This window comes from Corvus cornix, chromosome 2 (genome assembly GCF_000738735.6).
Source record: "Corvus cornix cornix isolate S_Up_H32 chromosome 2, ASM73873v5, whole genome shotgun sequence".
NCBI lineage: Eukaryota > Metazoa > Chordata > Aves > Passeriformes > Corvidae > Corvus > Corvus cornix.
The window spans coordinates 79,020,483-79,039,627 of record NC_046333.1 but is presented as its reverse complement, the minus strand read 5'-3'; the positions used below and the strand labels follow the sequence as shown (position 1 = coordinate 79,039,627).

The 19,145-nt window shown below is 42.2% G+C and overlaps 1 protein-coding gene across 1 annotated transcript in view; it reads right to left on the bottom strand.

The window, feature by feature from the left end:
* Positions 1-5,801: 5,801 nt before the first annotated feature.
* ANKH (ANKH inorganic pyrophosphate transport regulator) overlaps positions 5,802-19,145 on the bottom strand; it is a 106,357-nt gene continuing 93,013 nt past the window's right edge. Inside the window, exons 10-12 of the mRNA XM_039550259.1 lie at positions 18,432-18,555; positions 17,744-17,843; positions 5,802-15,440 (exon numbers count right to left, since the gene is read on the bottom strand). Of these exons, the coding sequence (XP_039406193.1) occupies positions 15,324-15,440; positions 17,744-17,843; positions 18,432-18,555 (341 nt within the window). The 3' untranslated portion in view covers positions 5,802-15,323. The remainder of the gene's footprint in view (positions 15,441-17,743; positions 17,844-18,431; positions 18,556-19,145) is intronic.

Genomic DNA, 19,145 nt, shown 5'->3' with positions numbered 1-19,145 from the left:
TGTACTTCATGAATGCTCCCTTTTTTGCTTAATGCAGGAAGATGACAGGAGGCATGCTCTGGAAGCTGGCTGCAATGAATATTTGTGCTGTGACATCGACTAATGTGCTCCAAGCCAGACACATTCAAAGAATATATTCATTTATGCATTTCTTGAGGAGGAACTTCAAGATCTCAGAAATTGAAAAGGAATGTTATTAATTCCACAGAGCTGCAAGTAAAGCAGGGAAAGTTCAGCATGGTAGAGGCCTCCTAAAGGAGGTGACTCTCCACTCCCCTTTCCCCAGAGCCTTCATTTCTGCCTGGGTGCTGATGAGTTCTCCTATTCACAACTTGTATGTAAGTCAGTGGGAGGGCAAAAAAACCACCCTGAAATGTACTGAGCTATTGAAGAACTGCTCAGGACTGACTAAAAATTGGTTTATCAGGGCTGTTGTAGCATGCTGAGGAAGGAGAGGCACACAGTGTGATTGTGAGCTGCCTCCTCTAGGGGGTTGTTTGCCCAATATGCCCCTTTTTGGAGTTGTGGGGTTTGGGGTGGTGTTTTCAGACACCTGCCCACTAGATCTTTGATGGGAGACATTTCCTCTGGCCTGTTGCAGCAGTCAGCTACTGCAGGGGCGGTAGTAGGTGGCCTCTGCATGTGCTCTTCAGCATCAGGCTTTCAGTCTGAAAAATACAATTTTTTTTATTGAAAAAAAACCTCAATCCCCCATTTTATTGGCATGTTTTCATGTCGGCTGAACAGGGTTGGTACTTTCCTCCCTGCCTCTCATCTCTCTTACTTTTGCAGAATCGGATAATTCTGCAGTGTTTGTGGCTCGCTGAGATGGGAGAGAATTCAGACACTGCCCTTGTTAGAGCTGTTGTGCACCCATCCATCTTATATTTAAAAAAAAAAGAAAAAACCAGAAAACCCGGCTACGATCATTATGAAACAAGTACTATCCTTCTGAACCAGTCTTGGTGGCGTTTCACAGCCTTTTCGCTGGAAATGTTCACTTCTGGCCCGCAGCTGCTCCCGGGCCCTGAGTGGCTTTGCAGGGGAGCCCCGGAGCCCCTCACCCGGGCGCCGCAGCCCCGCTGGGCGAGCCCCCGCTCCCCTGCCGGTCTGTCACCAGGGGTCCCTGCAGGCCAAGGGACAGCGCAAGGACAGCCCAGGCTCCCACACCGCCCAGCTGGTGGCACCCGGAGCCCTTCCTTGCCGTCCTTCCCGAGGCACAGCCCACGTCTGAGGGCTTGCCACTTCACCGTGGCGCTCCCGCAAACGCAGGGCGCGGTGATGATACACAAATACACAAATACACAAATACGGATCGTGCTGAGGAAATACGGCATGGCCAAAATGCTTAGCCTTGTGACCTAGTGATCTCCTGATCTTTGCCTTGTGATCCAGTGATCTCAAAAGAGCACGGTTTAGCAGCATCAGCCTTACCTTTAGCGACCTGCATGACAGGATATATTAGTTGAAGTTATTAGAGCATAGGTAGGTGAAAGACATTTTGAAGATGTGGAACGCTGTGAAATGAAGTGGGAAGAAGCTTGAGATTTTTCATGCCTTTACATTTTTAGCCTTTTGAATATCAAGTAGTTTAATCTGTTTTATACCTTGAATAAGAATCTGCTAGTAGGGGTTGAAATTTGTAGCAAGCCCTGTCTTTGACTGCTAAGTATCTGGTTTTGTTTATGTATTCACCCAAACCTTCAGGTGATGTGTTGAGGCATGGGAGTCTTCACAGCCAGAATCATTCTGTAAGAGTGAATCCTGAGCAGTGGTTCTGGGATAACTCACTCTTGCTTCACAAACATGCGGCTACATAGTGTCAAAAATAATGTAGGGTGAGAAATGGTGAGGTTGGGTTCTCACACTGTCAAAGAGTAAATCAAGTAACTTTTATAATGTAGAAACCTGTTAGTTTCCAAGTGCAGTTGAAGGTGCACAAAGCATATTGCATTTTTACTGCCCTTATTATAGAGGGGAAAAAGCCAGTTGTAGCCTAGATACTTAAAAAGATTTAAAGTGCCTTGAAAAACAGAATATTTTTCCCTGTACTGCTGTTACTGAGATGACAAAAATTATTTCTAGCTGAAGGACATACTCAGTGTAAAACTGAATAAGCTATATATTTAGAGGTGGACCACTTGCTGAACTATTACTCTCCTCATGTTTCTGTATGTTTTCTGCATCATAAGAATTTTTTTGGTTTTGCATAAAAGGTAAGAGAAATAATACATTATGTTGAGCAAGGAGGATGTACAGGATGGGGCATAAACCTGCAACATTTCACTCAAAATCTTTCAAATTTTTCTTTGAAAATGTTTTTTTCAGAAATGCATAACGTTTTTGGCCTTTGTTTTATACTGAAGACCTGGGTGTTTTTCTCACGGAGTGGTTCTGCAGAGCTGAAAGTAAGAGCTTGGGTGAGAGCCTGCTTCTTCCTCCTGCTAGGCAGGTTCATCTCTTGCTGCCAAAATTCAGCATCTGTGCCAGTGAACTGCATCATGAGTGCACTTGCATTTTGGAGGACTTTGTTCCTTTCAGAAGCCAGCAAGCAGCAGTTTAGAGCAGTTTCTGTTCTCTCACCTGAGTGTGTCTTTTGAATTTATATTCAAAAGGGAGACAGAAGAATCAATGACATTTCTTCTCAGGGGTCATTGTCAAGCTGCTTGGCTAATAGGGTAGAAAACATAGAGGAAAGGGAGGGTTTACAACTAAAACAGCAAGAAACCCACCAAATTTCAGTGATTTAATAGTTTATTTCCGTTGTTTAAATAACACACAGTGGCAAGACAAGCTGCCTCCTTCCGTGAGGAAGACTCTCATCTTCCATTCAGGCCCCCTAAGATCGTCCCCAGCAAACACCCACCTGGAGCACCACCGGCCTCCTGCACCTCCTGCAGATATTACCCCAGGGGATGGCACATGGCTCTTGTGTACTAGCTTTTAGTATCTAATATTAACATTGCTTTCAGACAATCAAGTGGTTCCACGGCGTTCATTTACTGATGAGCCCTCTTTAGAGCTCTTTTCACTCAGATGTTCTGGATTTTGTCTCATCAAACCATGTTGCAAACATAAAACCATTTTTAATTACACAAAATAGTGCCTTTTTAAAGGTAGTAGGTGGCTGGAGACATTATTTAAAAACAAAAAGGGAAAAGGAAAAATGAATTGGAGCAGTGCTTGGGGATGTTTAAAGCAAATCTGTGATAGCTTCAACAGTCACCTGGTTTGTAAGCCACCTGTATGAAAGGTCCAGGTATCAATACAATCCCCCAACACCCCATCCCATGGATGCTCATTCTGATGTGTCTGCCTTCCCAAAAATATGTAAAATAACAGCCTGGAAAATTCAAAGGAGATATGGTGTGAATTTTCCTTTGAGGAGCTAGGATAGAAGGTGTAAGATCTGCAGTTGTGGGGGCACCCTGTTGCACTGCAGGGCTTGCCACGAAAACCCCTGGTTCTTTAAAGAAGTGCTGCACTGGAGGATGCGAGAAGTGACCACCTGCTCATGGTAGGTGGGCTCAGCACGAAGCAGTCTCTTTTGGCTGTAAGTTTGGGAGCACTGGCTCCAGCTGCTGGGAAAATGTTTGCTCACAAGACAGTTTTTATGTCACCTAGAGGAAGGAGGCCTGTTTTTCACAGCTGCAGAACAGCCTGTGTAGAGAGTTAATAACTGCTGCTTGACTTTTTCCTGGGTAGTCAAGCAGCACGCATAGGCTTTGGTTTTCCTCTCTGCAGGTCTCCATACATGTCTCAGGGACCAGGAGAGTGTTTGCTGTGGTCATCCAACACATCCACATTCAGGAGTGTCATTTACAGGCAGTGGTGAGGCTTGTGCTCTCTTAGTGCCATACCTCTGATAGTGCCAGCACTTTTTTACCTGTCTGCAGTAAAGAGCCCTTTTCCATTCCTTGGCACAGAATAGGTCTTCCCACAGCAGCATGGATGCTATAGACTTCCAGCAGTGCTGCATTCCCCCACTTTGTCACTGATTTTTGGACACAAAAGCAAATGCTGTGCAGTACCACAAGTAGGAGGGTTTCTGTATGGAGTTGGGCACTTTCTCATCTGAGGTCTGTGCATGCCCTTTGGGGGAATAAAATGGATTATGTTTCATTATATATATAATGTATACATCACTAATGGAAGAGCTAATTGTCATCATTACTGATGGAGAAAAAGCCAGACGAGGGGCTGCTGAAGGGTGCAAGGGAGAGGAGACTTTCAAGACTACAAGCTAAGAAGGTGAAGTAACAATGCTGTTTGCCCTCATACTGCATGTCTTACTTTTTACCTGCCCTTTCTTTCTTAGGAAGAGTGAAATAAAGCCTACAAAGTCCCTAAAAGAGAAAGCTTAGTTTGAGAAACAACAAACTCTCCGTAACGTGACTCTGTTTGTGCTGTTTGCCCTTGCTCAGTCTGCTCAAAATGCAGCAGTGTGGCAGGAACTCTCAAACCTGTTTCCAAACAGGTTCTGGTCTTCCAAGCCATGGGGATGTTGGCTCCCTTGGCCTGGCCTCATGAGCGGGTGCAGAGAACCAGCAGGCACAAGGGCAGTATCTTTTTCTGAGCCCTATCCAAGCTCCTTTTTTTTCCTATATGTTTTTTTAGCATGGCTTCCTGCCAGGGCAGTGCCCTGGGCAGGGAGAGCTTAGGCAAGGTCAGGGCCCACTGTGTGCAAGGGACAGCCATGCCAGCAGGTGCCAGCAGCCAGTGAGTGCGTGCCTGTGAGCGGGGCAGAGACGGATCATCTGCTGGTGTAGATACCCTGATTGTGTTCTCTGCTCTCCTCAGCCCTCCTGGCCTCAGACAGGAACATGACCAGACATAAGCCAATCCTCTCTCCAGCCATAAGCCAATCCTCTCTCCAGCCATGGCTGCAGAGCGGGATGGGGGGGCTGGACATAGCAAGAGCCAGTTCAGGGTTCTGTGACGGTCTCCTGGACAGCCCTGCACAAAGGTCCAGGAGAAACAGAGCCCTGTCACAGGTGCCAGGGGGATGAGAGGGTGGTCACAGTTCCCACAGATGCCAGGGGGATGAGAGAGTGGTCATGGAGCCCCAAAGGGAGGAGACAAGAAGAAGCAGGCAGGAATTGAAGGGCTGATGAGGTGCAGGAGACCCTAAGGCTGGATCTCTGCTGTGGGCCGGTGTAAGGAGAGCTGAGGCAGCAGGATCCCAGCGGATTGTCAGCAAAGTATGAGCAAAGTCTATGATACCTCTCCAAGACCTTTTTAAAATCAGTGGCTGCTCAAGTGTCAAAGCACTAAAAGCCAGTCTTCTCACTGGCTCTGGGTGGCTCAGATTTGGTCATTTGGGAGTACTCAAGGAACGTGTTCAAAATTAAAAATATTTTTGATTAATAATGCTTCTGCAGCTTCATAAGAACAGCTTTGGTGATCTGCCAGATGGATGAATCTTATGACATTTGAGTTTGCCTTGGCCTGGAATAATGCTCTCCTTTTAAATACTACGTGTCTGTTTAACAGGAACGATGAATGTATTTGATTTGGTATGGAAAAAGTATTCTGACCATGGTATTTCCATATCAACAACACTTGGAGGCTTTGTAGAAATAAAGAACTTGTCTTGCATCATTTTATGGATACCTTTGGATTTCATTAACTTCAAGTTAAGACCTTGCAGTTGGCAGCATCGTGGTCATAATTCAAAAGAAATTTGCGTGTTGGATTAATTTCTCACCAGGAGGTATATTTTGCTTGCTCTAAATGGGAAGAGCATTTGGACCATGTCAGATTATCAGAATTAATAAAACAGAAGCAATCAGAATCATGAATCATATGCAAACTGTTAGAACTTTAATTAATTAGAATATGAAAGCTATTGGACAATACTGGAGCACAGATCCCCCTCAAAGAAAGCATGGATCATTCTTTTTAACAATGCAAAAACATACATCTCTGCTAAATACATAAACAGCACTCAATTTTAATGCGGCACGTACTTTTAGACTTCTGACCTTAGCAGTCATTTAAAAAATGTACAAAGTTTTAACCTTCATTTTGGTTTAAAGAAAACTCACATGTTAAAGCAAAGCAAAATGGTCATTAAAAAAAACAAACCAGCAGCTTTAGCATGTGTACAGATTACAGAAAGCAACATTTATTTTGAGATAAACCAACTGGAATTCTACAAGTATGATAGAAAATGATGCATGAGGTAACATTTCATTTAAAATCTAAGATCCCTGTACTGTAGTTCCAAACAGTGCTCTGGCTTGACACCTACAGTCCTTGCAAAATTGACTTGTTTAAGTAGTCGAGGATGGCTGTTAGGCATGCTGCTTTGCATAAAGACAGCTTTAATCCTAAGAAAGAATCTGATGTTTATGCTGAAAGATATTCTGAAAGAAATGAAAATCCACTGATATCTCTCAGGTGAAATATGCATTTGCCTAATTCTTAGATTTACCTTCAAATTACAGGAACAAACTGAAAAATGGGGCCTTTTCTCTACAGAAATAGAGAATGTTGACAGATAGAGAATGTTGACAGAGAATTTACTTTAATCCCAGGGCAACTTTGGCAAAGTGTGGCTAGCTACTGCTCTTGCCTCTTTCAGCACTGTTAGTCTGCTGAGAACAGAACAAGATGTTGTCCTGCAGAATAATCCATGGTCAGAGGGCCAGGTTGGGAAAAGATGAGGCTCCCAAACTTCCTTTCCCCTCTTTCCTGAGCAAGAGTCTTCAGATTTTGGGTTGTCCTTTTTTTTTCAGAATGCTGCTTCCAGACACTATTCTCACTCTCAGTTCTAAAAGTATTTCTGTAAAACTAAAAACAAGTCAATTTTAGAGAACCCAAAGGCACAATTAGAACACGCAAATATGAATTCAGTATTTTTAGGCATTTCTGTGACACTGTTCCCTGTAGTATCCAAGCTTCTTTCACCAGCATTAGCAAATGTAATCCTTATAGCACGCCTCTGAGCTTGGAGAACCTTCTGTCCTTGTAGTATCATGTTACAAATGGTGCAGTCTGACCTTGCATGATGTGGTCAAAGCTATCTTTGTTCAGAAACTGCATCTCCTTTGAGAGGCTTCCTGGGAGTTACCTCCACACAGTTTGGTTCTCCTCCATGATGCCTTCCTTCTGTGAAGACAAAACATTTCCTGTCTGCTGCTCTGTACTTTAGGTTTTGCTCAGTGTTTGTAGTTCCCTTCTAGAGTGACCCTGTGGCTGGCTGGCCCTGCTCAGGTATGCAAAGATAGAGAAAGCAGGCTGTGTCACACTGGCTTCTCCACTGCGAAAGGCACAACAACGTTTGCTCTACAAAGATTGTTTTTCTCTAGTAACTAGGATCTAGTAAGATGCCCAGTAACCTTTAAATGCCAGAGAACCTTTCACTAAAGACAATAAATGAAGGGCTTATTGCTCTCTTTGCCTGCCAGTATGGTCCTTGCAGGATAACACAGTGCAGGGTGCTTGCAAAAGACTCTTCAGCTCATTCACTTGCAGCCATCTGTCCATCTCTGTTCACATACACACACTCACTCCTCTACACTCACATGTGCTCCTCCTCAGAAGCTCTCTGTCCCATGTAGGTGAAACAAGGCTTTATCAAAGGGGATGCTGCTAAGCTGTGCTGCCCAAACCCCATGAAAAATTTCAGCCATTCCACCAGACAGGGTCAAGTCCAGTTTGAATTTCTGTGGCCCGTGGTGGTAAAATGCCCTGCCAAATAGCACAAGCAACGCAGGAGGCTTTGACACTACCCGCAATCCCAACTTCAAGTCTCTTATCACAAACCCTCCATAGGTGCCTGGATTCATGAAACTAAGGCAGAGGCAGTAACACCACAAAATAATCTAAATCATCTAAAATAAGAGAGCAGACAGAGCAATGTTCTGAAAGATCAAAACCTGACATGATTTGAGCTTGATTGCCTTTATGATGGTGGAGGCTGTTTCTGCCATTTGAAAACACAGGTTAAGTCTTGCATCCTGTGCATTTGCTTTTTAAAAATATACAAAGATGTTGCAGATAATTTTATTAAACCAAGTGAAAAACTTGTTGATGGTAATAAGCAAGATAATGTCATCTACAAAAATAGGTACCTTTAACTTTTTTTGAGATTTTGCTTTTGCAATATTGTGGTGCTTGCAAACTCGGTGGATAAAATCAGTTGATCTAAGTAACCAGTTAATTTATTCCTGTAGCCTTCCAATTGTTTCATTATAGCTTAGGAGGGATTCTTTTGTTCATCATAGTAGGCACAAAAGCAGAGTTACATTTGCTTTGGAGAGAAAACTACAAAAATGAGCAATGAACATTAGTTCCAGGCTCTGCTGTTTTCTGTATGTGTACATATACCTTACTTGCCACCCAGGCAGTAGTCTCATTAAAAGTTAATGAAATTAATTTTTTTTTTTACTTCTGCAATTTTTTCTTTGCATTTCTGTTGTGGTTTTTTTGCTGAATTATGAATAAAGCTGCTGTTCCAATTTTTACATCTTTTCCTAAGAGGGGATTTATTTGCTGTCATTTGCAGATAGGCCAAGCCATTCTCTAATGTAAATGTAAGTATTTACTTTGCATTACCGTGATTAAAAAGGGGAGTTATGAGAAAGGGTAGCTTTTTTGTTAAACACTGAATGATGCACATGAAGAGAGGTGGGAGGAAGCAGGTAATAAGTGCAATTGCTTGCTGTGTTCAGGCAGTTTTCCTTAGAGAGTTAAGGGGAGAAGTGCAGTACAGTACTGAAATACTTCATCTGCAGAGACAATAGCTTATTTTTGCTTTGCTCTCATTGTGGGCTCAGGGTGGGAGGGTACTGTAAAGCTGGCTCTGCAATACCAAAGTTTTGTCATCAGCAAAAGAATCTGTGCAGCTCAACATTTTTGCTCACATATCTACATTGTAGACCCCTAGTAGGCACTGTCTCTCAGTCCTGAGCCAAAAGCCTAGAAAAAGGCAAGCAATCTTAAGTCCTTTAAGATGAAGGGGGCTTTCTAGGTTCCTGGTTGAATCAGAGAACAATTTAGGTTGGAAGGGGATTGCAGGAAGTCCTCTTGTTAAATCCCCCTCCACTCAAAGCAGGGCCACCTTAGATACTCGACCAGGCTGCTCATGTCCAGATGAATTGTAAACTTAATGGATTGCCCCTGTTAATCAGGCTTTTCAACTCATTGTTATACATTTAATTGTGAAATACATGAAGCCTGCATGCCTCAAACTATTCTGCACTGCATTGGGGATGCAATGCTAACTTTGCTGGAAAAGTCCGGGTAAAGGTCTTTTACTAGAAAGTCATAAAGTGGCTGGAGTTAAGTAATGAACTTGAATTAACTCATTTAATTCTTGATTTTAAATAAAGACACCCCCCAATCCGTTCTACTTCTTGATTCTCCTTTTCAGCTTAGCAAATGAGAAGTAAAAAACAGTCCATCAAAGAAGAGTTTTGTTGTAAGCTACTTTTTAATCACGGTGTTACTTGACATTCAGTCAGCATGACGATTACATTTTCCTTCTCAAAATGCCAACAAACAAAATAAGCCTAGCAGGAACCTTCAGAAGAAAATGAGGAAATGTCTGAAGACACTGAACTCGGGATGACAGAAAATAATGAGGTAAAACGAATACATTGATTTGAGCAGTGACAAGGATTGGCAAAACTAAGGAAAAGCTTCCCTTTGGGATTACAGACAAAAGAGCACCTAGAAATATACTGCCATTCTTGTGTTTTACTGAGATAGATTGGATGCCATGGTTATGAAATGCTGAGACTGAAGCTCACTCTCTAACCTTACCATTAACTTGCACGAGCTGCAGCCAAAATGCCCTTCTGTGCAACTCTGCGCTCCAAGCCGAGCCTAAAGCTCCATCTCTCTGCCCCCGTATTTTGTCTGTAGCCTTTTTGTTCACAAGGTGCCAATTACTGAGAAGTCTGGCAGTGGTTTTGCTGAGGATTGCATCTATGCACTGACAACTGAACTTGGCTCTCCAAAGCAAATCCACAGAAGCTGCCTGAGCCCGAGTTTGGAGCCAGGGCTACCCTGCATCCCATGCCCTCCCACTGCTCTGCAGGGCTGCTGCATCTTGCAACCACACTTGGACCCAGTCTGCTGCTAAGCTGACAATTCTGCCTTGTTTCACGATGCTGCCAGGCTGCTATACAGTGTGTTGCAGGGTACAGAATAAATTCAGAGCTCCTCTTCCCACCTGGGACTCTACCACAAGCCCCCACAGCCTGTTCTGCACTGCACCCCCTCCACAGGAACTTACTCCCTTCAAAGTAGATGGTCTGCTGAATTCTAGTAGAAAGCCAAACATGAACAAGGTAAGGGAATCCTAACATTTTCTGGTTAAGCTGGTATTTGGGACATGCCAATTTGCTACCAAAATTGTGGTAATTCTGTCACGTTTAATTAATATTTATGTGACATTTCCCCAACGCAGCCCTGTCAGTTACTCAGAAACTGGAAGATACTTAGTGCCTCCTTACTGCACATTATAAACCCTGCAGGCTGATTTATTTCTGCTTCACACTCCTGCCTCTGAAGGCTCCTTTACTGGGAAACCAACATACATAGAAGTAGTGCCACATGGACACACTGTTCCTCATCCTTCAGCCCCCCTCCAGGGAAGCTGAAAGGGAAATGATGTTTTCTGCTCTCCAATTCCCTCATCTCCACGCCATGCTGCTGTCTTTAGGAGGGATATACAATACCCATCAGATTTTCAGCATGTCCTCTTTCTCTCCTGTTCCAGCTCTAAATCATGTTTTAGCTTAATGGTATAATGTTTGCTGTTTCATTTACTCTTTTATGTAGCTTAAATTGCAATTTTAAAAAATGGCTCAGTATAAGTCCCACATGAGGATCATGTTTGGACTTGAACCCTTGTTCCAAGGAGCTATACAAAGGTCATAACAAAGTTGCCTGTGCAGCACTCTCATGTACACACCCATGTACATACTCATGGCTTTCCAAGGGTTACTGCCACTGTCCCCAGGTAACAACCAGCTGCAGTCAAACCTGTGCCAACCATGCAACAAACAAAAGACCTCTGTGACAGACGGAGCCCATCCTGCTGCCTCACCATGCCCTACACTGCACTTCACCAGCAGCGGGGCTGGGATGCTGAAACTGCAGGATGCTCCGTTCCCGTTGCCACCTTGCAGCCCAACACAAAACTATGCCTGAAGCCTCTGGCTGCCCGGGCCTGAAAGCACCCTTTCTCCCTTCTTTTTAAGCACGAGGCGCCATCCCACAAAAGAAGGCACTCCTGCCTTCAAAAGGTTTCTGTTCGTGGGCTATGGCCTGCCCTGAATCAGCTGCATTCATCAGCCAACCCTTCATCTGGGGCTGCTCCTCTCTGGCTGCAGATTCGGCGAAATGCCGAGCAAGAGCCAGATATAAATCTCCTGCTCAAAGGAAATATTTAGCAGCAAAATGAGTAGAAAACAAAAAGACTTCTCTGTTACTTACCCAATCCTCTCACTCAGGGCGGCTCTATCTAACAAACAGGGAACTGCACCCTCCTGCCTGGAATGGCTGTGCCAGGGGGGATGGGCAGCGGGACTGCTCCATGCCTGGGAACCCGCTGCTGCACCCAAATGGCTTCAGGCACTGGCTGAGAAATGCAGAGCTTTGTCCATCAAGTCCAGTGCTTGGTAAGCATGGGAGCCTGCTTATGGCAGTGAGGGGAAAAAACCAGTAGTGTTTTCTCTTAATTCTGAAAAAGGAAAGCTCAAGACAAGTTAACACAACTTTATGTACTTAGTAGAAGCTGAGGAGCATTAATCCACAGCTTATCGGTGTTCTGCTCTTATTTCCCACTGTGTGAGCTGCTCTGCAATACAAGATGTAAGATGCAGATCAACATTTTTCTCTTTTTATTGTAACTTCTATTGTGCAATTCAGTCTAGAAAGACCAAGTCTCCACATGAATTCATTGAGATGACAGTGCTCCAGCTCTCTGACACAGAAACAGGATGGGTTTCTATTGTAAAATAATTACCACAGATAGATAGCGATTTCATAAGCAATAGCACAAGAGAGAGAGACAGCTAAGCCATTTTACTAGAACTCAGGGAAGTACTTCTGGAAAGGAAGAGGTGCAGGACAGGGCATGAACCAGTATCTACCTGATAGAGATACTCAGTGCTGCTCTGACGGGGGCTTTGGCCACAGAGGATGCCTGCCCACTCCCAGCCTGTAGCCCATCACAATGGCTGCTCCACCAGCCCAGCTCAATCTGCCACTGACAGGGAGCAGTGAGGTTTCAGAAGGTTGCTGAAGCTCCTGCCAACAGTCCTAGACGCAGGCCCAGTGTCTGCAAGGGACAGAGGGAGAGCTCCCTCCTCGCTGAGCACCCTGCCTACCCACCAGCAAGCACCTGGGCCAGCACGAGGGGCTGGCTGGGACCCACTCCCTGCAGAAATGTCATCACATTTTGTTAATCCAGCAGAGAAATGTAAAGAAATACAGGACCCACAGGAAGCAGAAAGAGATGTAATGCACATGTCCTTATGTCACTGCTTCAGTTCTTGCCCAAATCCCACCTCTCCTGTGCTCATTCAGTATCTTGCAAAGTAAAGGACTAGTAAGTATTACACACACAATTGAAAATTTATCTTTTACAGTGCCATTAGTTTAGCTCTGTATGACCAATAATTATTTTTTTAATATTTGTTCATCATTTATCTAAAGTACAAGCCTCAGTGTTATCCTTTGTTTTCAGATTTTTACTTTTTGGAGCAATCATTACGTTGAAACCTACACTGGTAATGCTCAAAATTCTTCAAGAATACTGCTGTTTGAATTTTAGTCATGTACCAAAAGAAATACTACACAAAAATATTTTCTTGCTTCACCTCTACAGGTCCTGAAAAACTGCATCTTGTGGGCTTGGATACAAATGTACAGAAGAAACCAAAACTACATGAATAGAGGAGACCTCAAATGGCCACTGTGATCTGTAACAGTCTAAATACACATTATATACATATGACTGTTTGAGAACCTGTATTCATGAATGTGTACAGTCTACATCCTGCACACATTAATTTGTCTGAGGGTTTTCTAAAAAAAAAAAAAACCTGTTTTAAACTACTGTCAAAAAGTATTACCCTGTGGTGGCACAGAAAACATGGTTACTGGTTTTAGTCTTACCTTCCTAGTGCCACTGCTCATTAAACATAAACTGATTTTGCAAATCTGTCAGTTAACACAGAAATTTCTACTTTTTTTTCTTATTGTATTTGCACATGTAACAAATTGGTACAAATCTTTCCAATAAAATGTAAAGTTCATTGATACAATGCCTTTCCTGATGGCCATAACCGGTTACTAGTCAACTCAGTAGTTTTGTAGAGACATTTTTAGCTGAACTTGGAAAAATAGGAAACGTATTGTAGTTTAAAATAAATGTACATAATATACAATATATATATATTTATACACATGTGTATGTCTACATACATATATATTGATAAAACATTTAAACTAATGTTTAGTTTTGATCAGTTCTCTGACTGCTGGGACTACCTGGCAAATAAATCTAGAAACAGAATTTGTCCACAATTAAATAATAATTTCCACAACTTAGAAAAATATACTTTTACTAAATAAGGTTTAAATTAACTGATCTATGGAGAGAGGATGGAGGATAATGCTTTCCAGACTCTGACATGATTAAATCTGAAAGGACCCAAGCTACTACAGACTGGTAACGAGCGCTGCCCCGCAGCCAAACACAGAAGAGCACAGAAACACAAGCTGCTGCCACGGCAGCATCGGTGACACCCAAAACTTCCCTGCTTCCCTCACCTCTTACACAGCCTTCATTTCCACCCAGCCAGAGTCTCCCACCTGACTTCACGCTGTTGTTTAAGGCCACTCCAGCCACAAGCACATGGAGCACAGGCCTGCCCTGCCGCCTGCTCCGAGCACAGCTCCGCAGGGCTGACGCGAGCAGCTCCTCGCTCCCACACAATGCTGCCTTGAGAGCCAGCACATCATCAGATTTTCATCCATCATTTTCAGCTTGGAGGACCATCAGTTCTTGAGCTTCACCATATGGATTTTGATCTACTGCATAGGTAAATACATTATAGCAAAACATACATATGTGTGTGCGTGGGCACGTGTACAGAAGTAAATATACACGTGCACACACACATGTGAGTATGTGTACATCTCTATATAAAAAATTTCATGGAACTGCGTGTAGTTAACGTTATGTACCACGGTATCCTGCATACGTTATCTGATCTTTTTTTTTTTAAATATAGAGGCACCAGAAATAATTATAGAGAACAAATCAACCTTTAAAAATTAAACTTAGATCAGTGGACAAGAACTTTGGTAAAGCTTGTCAATATTTATTTTTGTTTTATTCAAATACAGTCAAAGTCTATCAGTTGCCATGACCCTCTTCACAAGAGGAAAGTGCGTTTTTTTTCCTAAAGAAAATTATATGTAAGGTGGGACTTAGTGATTCAAGAAAATTCTGAATTAAATGTTTATATTTTCCAAAAAATTACAATCTTTCTGATGGAATGAAAGCTAAATAGAGTTCTTGTCCTGTGTGTATTTTATTCATCATATGCATATATATATAAATATATATATATGTATGTCTCTGTTCATGTACCTGTGTGTGTATATACACATCCACACACTTTCAACATGAGAGAGGAACCTGTTTTTCTCCACTTTGTATGGGGAGACTCCCACATTCCTCCCTGTTTTGTACCCTGTGCAGTATAAGCTCTAGTGATGAGGCCAAACAAAAAGATATAGTTCACCATTGTATATTAGTTTATGTAGCAAAGTCATTTTCAAGCAAGTAAAATAAAGCTCTGTATTCCAAACTTCTTCTCCATTTCTCATAAAGAAAAGGAAGGAAAAGGAGAGAGGGGAGGGAGTGGGGTTATGGCAGTAGCATTGAGCCAGTGGCACACGGCAGTGTGCGTGTGCGAGCGTGCGAGCGCAGGTCCGCACACACACAGGTGCACAGGAGCAGGGCTTTGGTTGACAAATGCAGATTGTCCAGAGAAGGTGGATGCATAAGTAAGGAAGACTCTACAGTGATGCAATTGTATCTTTTATGCTTGCATGGAGTGAGAAAAAAAATTCAATTGGAGGAAAAAAAAAAAAAAAGAAGCAAAGACCTCTTTTTAGGTCCCTCATCAGTGAGAGCATACTCAGTATGCTAGAGAATTTATCTGAAACCTTTTAAATCAAGGCCTCTTTATTACAAAAATAAAAACGAACAAACAAAAAAGTATGAGAGACGACAAGATGCTGAAGCGTCACTCCAATCGTCCCTGCAGAGAACAATTGCATCCCATTTATTATTCATTCTCTTCTCTCATTTCTACGATGTCTGTCATTTCCTCTGTGTGAGGCATGTCAGTCATTGCAGAGTCTTCACCTTCTGCAGCTGTCTCATTCTCATTCCTCTTCTTTTTCTAGATTGAAACAAGCATCCAGAAACCTATCAGTAAGTTGTGCACGGACACACTCCCACCAACTTTGGACACTGGGGGACGTGAGGTGAGAATATGGTTTGTTTACAGTAGGTTATTAAGAACTAGAATATTTGTGTCATATTTGTAGCTTGCCACTAATAACTCGGCTTAACTTAGAAGATTTTCATAACCTTTCTGGGGCTCAGCTTTCTCCTTTCTAACATAAATGCAATCAGGCATTTCTTATGCTAAGCAACATCCAAAACAGGCTTCAGCACGACTGGAGGGAAGAGAGCATCTGGAATCTTTTACATCACAGACTTTTTATTAAAAAAAAAAAAGAAGGAAAACAAAATGTGAGAGAAGAAAAGCTTCTCTAGGGAGGGAGACGAGGTGGCAACCTAATTTCTCAAATGTCAGACTTCAGGAATTTTACAAGATGTGAGCATTCTGGCTTTTCTTGGTATTGCTGATCCACTTGCTGATCCCTTGCCTCACCAAGGCCAAGTAATATTAGAGTATTTTTGGCTAGCAGGAGCAGGAGGTCACTCAAGAGTCCTATGATTCATCCAGGATGTCCTGGATTAGTAAAGCTAAGAAGCGTCCAGCCCCCTACAAAACAAGTTGAAGCATCTGTTCCTTATTACCCATTTCTCAGCAGGCTGACTAGTTTTACTGAAAACAGTCATACAGCTGACAAAATATCCCCCACAGGTATTATTGATTCAGCTGAGACTGGTGTATCAGAGTTCCAAAATTTCAGAGGTGTCTACACAACATTTGTTCTGCAGCTCTCCAACTGCAGGTGAGAACAACCTGGTATATAGAGCTACTGGTTGGCTCTGCCACTGTCACATTGAACAAAGAATAAATTAGGTTGGCACAGTTATTACTCTGACTACCTGCACTCACCACTGAGAAAAATTAAGCACAATGCCCCTGGCCAGAAAGACTCTGTGAGCTACTGTGGTAACAAACAAGCAATGAGGATGTTGTGAAACCACAGGTCAAGACAAGCCATTTCAGTGTCTGGAAGTTTTACTCTTTGGTTCTCAAGAAAAACATGACAAATTCATCATGACAGAGGTTATGATTCTTCTGTTGTCTTATGAACCTTGTACACTTTGATCTCTTGCCATGGCCTGCACTGTTAACACATATCAAAACTGATTTTAGGTTGTTCCAATATAAGGCTTTTAGATATTCCATCTTCTGTAGTTTTTTGGTGGTTTTTTTTTTTTCCCCCAAAAATAAAAAAGGTGGGTATTTCTACTCGGCACTTAGTAAGAAGTCTAATTAAAACAACAAAAAAAGTCACTGCATAGGTTATATTTTCTGTTCCCATCCACAGAGTCCTTCTGTACTACAGAACGATGTATACACCTTGCTGGTTCTGCTTGGAGTTGGGCCTAGTGCCCTACACAGTGCCTTGAACATAAACCTGAAAGGACACAACATGCAGGTACTGCAATGTACCCAGTCACCCAGCCAATATTTGTCCTGTGTTTGACTTAATTTAGTGGAATCTTCTTCAAAATCCATGTATCACTACTACTCTGTACATGCAGGATTGTGGTGTTTGAAATATGTAAAAATACACCTGTTTAATTATTTGTAAGCTCTTACTGTCAACTGCTGCAGGAGTGTATCTTGTTTTAAGCCACTCCTCTAGATGGCAAAAAAACATAAGCACCTGTACTTCTTGTCCATTTTCAGCAGAGCTGGTTTTATAAAGAAATAAAAGTATATATACAGATATATATGTATTACATAGTGTATATATACAGATTTAAATATACACACTATGTAATACTACATAACACGTTCCGTGGGAGGGAACTTGGAACTTGCTGGAACTTTAAGGCCCCTTCCAACCAAACCATTCTAACATTCTGTGATTCTGTGATTCTTTGATTCTATACACATACAGATACATGTATTGTAAGCTTGGATGAGTAGCTCCTATGCCTACATAACGATGCTATGTTGTACTGCAGTTGCAAATATACAGTGCAAAGCTGCTGGTGGTAAGGACATGATATCCACCATACACGTGTTTTGACAAGCAAGAGCCTCTCTGACTGCAGGCCAGCATGTCCCATGGCCTAGATGCCCACTGGCACCTTTTGGTTTTATTTCAACCCATAGACTTTCCAAGCTGCACACTCCTGAGACTTAACAGGGAAGCAAACCAAAGTGAGGATTCTGGGGAGTTACATTTCTAAAGTATGCTCTTAATCTGAACTAAAATCCACTATATTCATCACCTGCTTTCACCAGATCCCACAGAGACTAATTCTTACCTGTTTCCTATAGACATAACAGGCTGCTATTGCAACCATGGTGGATTCTCCTACAAAACCAGCTAGAAGGGATCCTACTCCAAGAGTGGCTCCATGAACTCTGTTGAAAGCATAGAAAGAAAGCAGTCATTGTTGTGTGAGAATGCATGATTCATAATTATATTTTCACTGGCATATAGAACCAATCTGCTGATAGAAATATTTTCTTCAAAGACATAATACACTGCTAAAGAGAATAACTGGTATCTTAAAGGACTCATTTGTTTTTTAATGGCTTCACTGTTTAGTAAAGAGGCACACTGAATCAAATTATGGACTAAGAATTTAAAGTCTTGTACAGAGTGCTGTAGAATAGATTATTTAACTTCTAAACAAGATATTCTTCCATTAGCTTTCTTAACAGTGTGTTTAAAAACATGGAGATAAATTCCCCTTAGGACACATTTTTGCCTCTTTGACATTTGTCTATTTTTTTCCAAAGGGACATCACTATTGTGCCTGTCTAGAGCAGTCACGCTTGTAAATTTGTAAATGTTTCTTTTCCAGACAGTGACACTATTTAGGCTTTGTATCATGGTTCGTATTTGGAGAAAATGTTCTGAGCTATGCAAATTCAGCTATCAAGTGACAGGGAAGAGGAATGAAGAGGAAAGCAAACCCCTGGGTTCTGTGAGGAATAATGATTTACCCTAAGTAAGGCAGCACGATGAGACTGGTGATGAGGACGATAATCCGCAGCACTGAGCTGGGTGCCAATACAAATGTCTTCTTTAGAGTCATCAGCCAACCAGTCAAGTGTGCTCTGACAGTCACTGTTCATAAACAGGGGAGAAAAAGAGGCAAAAGTATTTAAAAAAAAGTCATTCATCTCATATGCAGCTTTTTCATGCAGAGAGCACTGTTCAGAAATAACCATTGTGAAACTTACTCCTGTAACTTTGCACTCTACTAGAAAGGAAGTAGATCTTACGTTCAAATTGCTTTAATATTCTGATTTGGGAAAACGAAGAAACACATAAAAAAGCCAGTTATGGACAGCACTCCTTCCTACGAGCTGCTCTCTTAAAACCAATTTATTAGACAGTCCATTCTGTTTTCTTCATTTAAAAACCCCCAAACTATCCCTTCCCTAAACAGAAGTCCTACAGGGGAAAATTTTCCAACTGGCTCCTGTGTGGCACATGGTGTAACAGCACAAAAAAAGATATCTACATGTACCTATTCTCGTATTTGTAGTTTACCTTTATTATGAAACTGTCTTGTTGTATAAGCAGAAATCACTAAAAGATGTTGCATTTAATTACAGGGCTAGAAATCTGAAACATTTTGATTATTGCTGTCTCAGTCTTTGATAGGAGTATTAACTTTTATGATGTCATGTTTATGCTCTGAGGGAGCCACT